General features: G+C 44.1%; 1 protein-coding gene across 1 annotated transcript in view; it reads right to left on the reverse strand.

The window, feature by feature from the left end:
* Positions 1 to 6000, reverse strand: part of fbn2b (fibrillin 2b) — a 165431-nt gene that overhangs the window by 20913 nt on the left and 138518 nt on the right. The window contains exons 50-51 of the mRNA XM_043721603.1: positions 3016 to 3222; positions 1027 to 1152 (exon numbers count right to left, since the gene is read on the reverse strand). Of these exons, the coding sequence (XP_043577538.1) occupies positions 1027 to 1152; positions 3016 to 3222 (333 nt within the window). The remainder of the gene's footprint in view (positions 1 to 1026; positions 1153 to 3015; positions 3223 to 6000) is intronic.

Here is a 6000-nt window from a genome sequence, read left to right on the forward strand (position 1 = left end):
AATCACCCAAAGTTGTTCCCACTGCAAATGATGAACATGACATACTGGTTTCCATTAAACCTTATTCTTGGGGTCCCTTTCTCAATAACTGCTAGGTGTCTGTGGAGGCAAAATCCCAGGTAATTATTGAAACCTGTTCCAAAACTGTAGAAGCTTATTGAGGTCGCTTTTAAACGTGCCTTGTATGGGTGGCACGGTGGTTTAGTTGTCAGCACTGCTGTCTCACAGCACCAGGGACCGGAGTATAATTCCAGCCTGAGGTGACTGTCTATGTGGAGCTTGCACATTTTTCCCGTGTCTGCGTGGGTTTCCTCCAGGTGCTCCAGTTTCCTCCCACAATCCAAAGATGTGCAGGTCAGGTGATTGGCTGTGCTAAATTGCCTGTAGTGTTCAGGGATGTGTAGGTTAGATGCATGCGTTAGGGGTAAATGTAGGGGAATGGATCTGTGTGGGATACTCTTTGGAGGGTCAATATGGACTTGTTGGGCCCAAGGGCCTGTTTCCACACAGTAGGGATTCTAAATCTAATAGGCAATTCATCGCTTACTTCTTGCTCTCTGACACATCTGACCTTGCTTTTTTTTATTTTATTGATGTTATAGTAGTCAATGTTTCTCAGAACTTTCTCTCTTTTGATCTTCCTGAGCTCCAAATGCCCCAATTCAAGTCCACCATTCCTGTTCCTTGCATCCTCACTGTGCTCAAATGATCAGTCTCCCTCAAACCCTAATCCATTATATTCTAGGATCTGAAAGCTTGGGCGTGTCTTACCCCTTCTCCCTCCACCCCTAATCTGAAGCTTTTTAAAATCTAAATTTGGTAATTCGACCTCTGTTTCCCAACTTGCCTCAGTTTCTCTCCTATAATTTCCGACCTTAGTGACGTCCAGAATGTTAGCCTTGAGCTGTCACTTGGATGTCTAAATTCAAAAACAGAATGTACTTTTCCTTAAAAAACAATGCTAACAATGTGTGTACAAGAAGTTTGTAGTTTGTACTCTGAAAGGGTGACAGAAAGAGTTCTCACCAACACAGGAGGTTGCTGTTAGATCAGTGGTGTATCCAATATTACAGAAACAGCGGAAGGAGCCCATGGTGTTGATGCACTGTCCGTTCTTACACAGGTTCGGTACTACTCTACATTCATCGATATCTGAAATGTATAAGAAATATCTGTAACTGTATGCTATTGTGAATATCTAATTCATCGTTCATCTGTTTTAAGAATACAAACTCAGTTTCAGGAATATATCTTATGGTTTTAGTTTTAAAAAAGTCAGCATAGGAGAGAGCTGTAAAACAGTAGCTGGACCTACTTTGGAAAGAGCTGGAAATGTGACGTCAACAATGATCGCCACAGGGGCATTCCAGAGAAACTTGGAACTAAATTAGTTGAAAAGCATGCAAAGAACCCTGAAAGGTTGAAAAACCCATTTACTTCATCAGATCAATGAAGAAACTTTATATGAGGGATAATTACTCTAAAGGTTAGTTCGCACTCAGCCCAGAGCAGGATATAACATTATGAAACTTTCCTGAGCGGGAAGGCAATGGCCTCATGGTATTATTGCGAGGCTATTATCGAGAGAGCCAGGTCATTTTTAAATTCTGCCACAGCTGATGGCGGAATTTGAATTCAGTAATAATGTGGAATTAAGAGGCTAATGATAACCATGAAATTGTTGCTGATTGTTGCAAAACCCCATCTGGTTCCCTAATGTCTGTTAGGGAAGGAAATTTTCAGTCCTTATCTGGTCTGGCCTACATGTGACTTCAGACCCATAGCAACGTGGATGAATCTTAACTGCCCTCTTGGTATTTAGGGCTGAAAATGTGTTGCTGGAAAAGCGCAGCAGGTCAGGCAGCATCCAGGGAACAGGAGTCAGGCAGCATCCAGGGAACAGGAGAATCGACGTTTCGGGCATAAGCCCTTCTTCAGGAATTAGCCCTTCCTGAAGAAGGGCTTATGCCCGAAACGTCGATTCTCCTGTTCCCTGGATGCTGCCTGACCTGCTGCGCTTTTCCAGCAACACATTTTCAGCTCTGATCTCCAGCATCTGCAGACCTCACTTTCTCCTCTTGGTATTTAGGGAAAAGTAATAAATGGTGGCCTAGCCAGCGATGCCCACATCCCATGAACAAACAAAAACAATCCAGTAAATCCAGAGATACAGAACTTCTGAACTGTAATAGGCTCAGGGAAAAGGACTCAACTTTATAACAAACTTTGTGTGAGCCTTTAACATGGGCTGGAGTAAAACAGCATCACGTTCCTGGAAAAGTATTCCACAATGGCAAAATACATTCAATTCTTCATTGTATTGTTGATCTATAACTTCACCTGTGATACTGATGCATGGTCCTATGCACTCATCTCCCTCTACAAATAAATGCTTGTCAGACAATGTTGTATCAATAGCAGGACTGGTGTCCTCCAGGGCCGTACCAAAGTGTCGGTTAGAACAAATCCACCAAGAGATAATGGAGTACAGTCAGTCCACATGCTGTGCAACAGAACGTACTGTGGATACTGTCATCGGACTGAAACATGCTAACAGGAAATTCCTTGCAGGGGATTAATGTAGTCTGGAAAGACACCTCGAGGTTCTGGTGAATCTTACCTTTTCCATGCTGGCATCACCTTTGCATGGTGCCAGTGGTAATAGACTCAAACAAGTGTTTTTGACAAATGTGACATTCAAACTGAATGAGGGCAATCACAATGCAGTGAGGGACTGATAAGGTGGCTCATGGAGCACTTTCTTACCAGTAAACAGTTGGGAGTCGACTGACACAACCAATACACAGAGGAGGTCATTTTCCTACCACGTGCATCTGACCAGAAGCCACATCCATTAAAAACACATTTTGGAAATGTAGGTACGTGATTTTCTGATTGTTAACTTGAAATCACACACATTAAGTTCCAGCGGGCTCAGCTGGTGCAAAGTTGGAAAATTACTCAAATGGCATCTACTTTTGAAAGACCGAGAGGATCTGAATAGATCTGCTTTACCTCTACCATCTGTGGCATATCCAGGTCCATGTGGGCACATCTTTTTGTAACGGGCAGTGCCTGGCAGTGGGCATAGCTCACACTGGTTACCCCATCCTCTGCCTCCATTGCAGCAGCACTCTGACTTGGTGACCAGGTTGCGGTTGGTGGATGACATTTGGCACATGGTTTGCAAAACTTCAATGAAACAGAATCCCTGACGATTATCTATATTAGAAGAAAGAACGTTAGGTTGGATTACAGAGGGGATCAACAGACAACAGGATAGGAATCACAATTTTATTGTTAAAAATTGTTAAACATAAGAAAAATGATCATGTATTTGTCATCTTATTTAATTTCTTCTTCCTGTTATTCTAACTTCTAAAACCATGAAATATCTATGACTATCTGATATGGGACTGAGTTATAAATACCCCAGTGTGGGGTGATCGACCAGGGAACTGGAAGTCAACAACTTCAGAAGAAGTGGAGATGGACTTTGAGAAAGAGGAAGATCAGTATCTATGTTTTTAATTATAATTGAACTTTCCAGGGTCTGATGCATATTCAGAGAATACCATAAATGCAAAGTCAAATTAGTCATTTTAACCTGACAATTCTTTTCACATAATTAAATATTCAACATAGAGTCATAGAGCATAGAAACAGGCCCTTTGGTACAACTGGTCCAACCAGCCTGCGTTTGGCCCATATCCCTCCAAATCTTTCCTGTTCATGCACTTATCCAAATGTCTTTTAAACTTTGTAACTGTATTGCATCCAATACCTCCTCTGTAAGTTCATTCCACACAGATACCACTCTCTGTGTAAAAAAGTCACCTTTCATGTCCTTTTAGGAGATAGTAAGGACTGCAGATGCTGGAGAGGTCAGAGTTGATAAAATGTGGCACAGCAGGTCAGGCAGTACCTGAGGAGCAATGTCCTTTTGAAATCTTTGCCCTCTCACCTTCAAAGTACGCCCCCTAGTTTTGAACCCACATCTTAGGGAAAAGATGTCTGCTATTCACCTTATCTATGCCCCTCATGATTTTATAAACCTCTATAAGGTCACCCCTCAATCACCTACACTCCAGTGAAAAATCATGAATGGAGATTTACACACACCCACAAAAACACCAAAAACTATACACCCACAGTGTGACTCAACCCAAAACATACACCCACAGTGTGACCCAATCCAAACTATACACCCACAGTGTGACCCAACCCAAACTATACACCCACAGTGTGACCCAACCCAAAATATACACCCACAGTGTGACCAACCCAAAAATACACCAACAGTGTGACCCACCCCAAAAAATACACCCCCGGTGAACAAAGACCCACAGTGTGACCCAACCCAAAACATACACCCACAGTGTGACCCAATCCAAACTATACACCCACAGTGTGACCCAATCCAAAACATACACCCACAGTGTGAACCAACCCAAACTATACACCGCAGTGTGACCCAACCCAAACTATACACCCACAGTGTGACCCAATCCAAAACATACACCCACAGTGTGAACCAACCCAAACTATACACCCGCAGTGTGACCCAACACAAACTATACACCCACAGTGTGACCCAACTCAAAACATACAACCACAGTGTGACCCAATCCAAAACATACACCCACAGTGTGACTCAATCCAAAACAAAGACCCACAGTGTGACCCAACCCAAAACATACACCCGCAGTGTGACCCAATCCAAAACATACACCCACAGTGTGAACCAACCCAAACTATCGCGCAGTGTGACCCAACCCAAACTATACACCAACTGTGTGACCCAACCCAAAACATACATCCACAGTGTGACTCAAGCCAAAATATACACCAACAGTGTGACCCAACCCAAAACAAAGACCCACAGTGTGACCCAACCCAAAACATACACGCGCAGTGTGACCCAACCCAAACTATACACCAACTGTGTGACCCAACCCAAAACATACATCCACAGTGTGACTCAACCCAAAATATACACCAACAGTGTGACCCAACCCAAAACATACACCCACAGTGTGACCCAACCCAAAATATACACCCACAGTGTGACCCAACCCAAAACATACACGCGCAGTGTGACCCAACCCAAACTATACACCAACTGTGTGACCCAACCCAAAACATACATCCACAGTGTGACTCAAGCCAAAATATACACCAACAGTGTGACCCAACCCAAAACAAAGACCCACAGTGTGACCCAACCCAAAATATACACCCACAGTATACACCCACAGTGTGAGCCAACCCGAAATATACACCCACAGTGTGATCCAACCCGAAATATACACCCACAGTGTGATCCAACCCAAAACATACACCTACAGTGTGATCCAACCCAAAACATACACCCGCAGTGTGACCCAACCCGAAATATACACCCACAGTGTGATCCAACCCAAAACATACACCTACAGTGTGATCCAACCCAAAATATACACCTACAGTGTAACGCAACCCAAAATATACACCCGCAGTGTGACCCAATCCAAAATGTACACCCACAGTGTGACCCAACCCAAAACATACACCCAATGTGACCCAACCCGAAATATACACCCACAGGGTGACCCAACCCAAAACACACACCCGCAGTGTGACCCAACCCAAAACACACACCCGCAGTGTGACCCAACCCAAACTATACACCCACAGTGTGACCCAACCCAAAATATATACCCACAGTGTGACCCAACCCAGAATATACACCCACAGTGTGACCCAACCCAAAATATACAGCCACAGTGTGACCCAACTCAAAATATACACCCACAGTATAACCCAATCCAAAACATACACGGGATGAGGGACTTGGGGGAGGGGCGTTGGGAATGCGATAGGTGGAAGGAGGTTAAGGTGAGGGTGATAGGCCGGAGAGGGGGGGGGGGCGGAGAGGTCAGGAAGAAAATTACAGGTCAAGAAGGCAATGCTGAGTCTGAGGGTAGGGACTGAAAAAAGGTGGGGGGAGGGGAAATGAGA

This window comes from Chiloscyllium plagiosum, chromosome 31 (assembly GCF_004010195.1).
Source record: "Chiloscyllium plagiosum isolate BGI_BamShark_2017 chromosome 31, ASM401019v2, whole genome shotgun sequence".
Lineage (NCBI taxonomy): Eukaryota > Metazoa > Chordata > Chondrichthyes > Orectolobiformes > Hemiscylliidae > Chiloscyllium > Chiloscyllium plagiosum.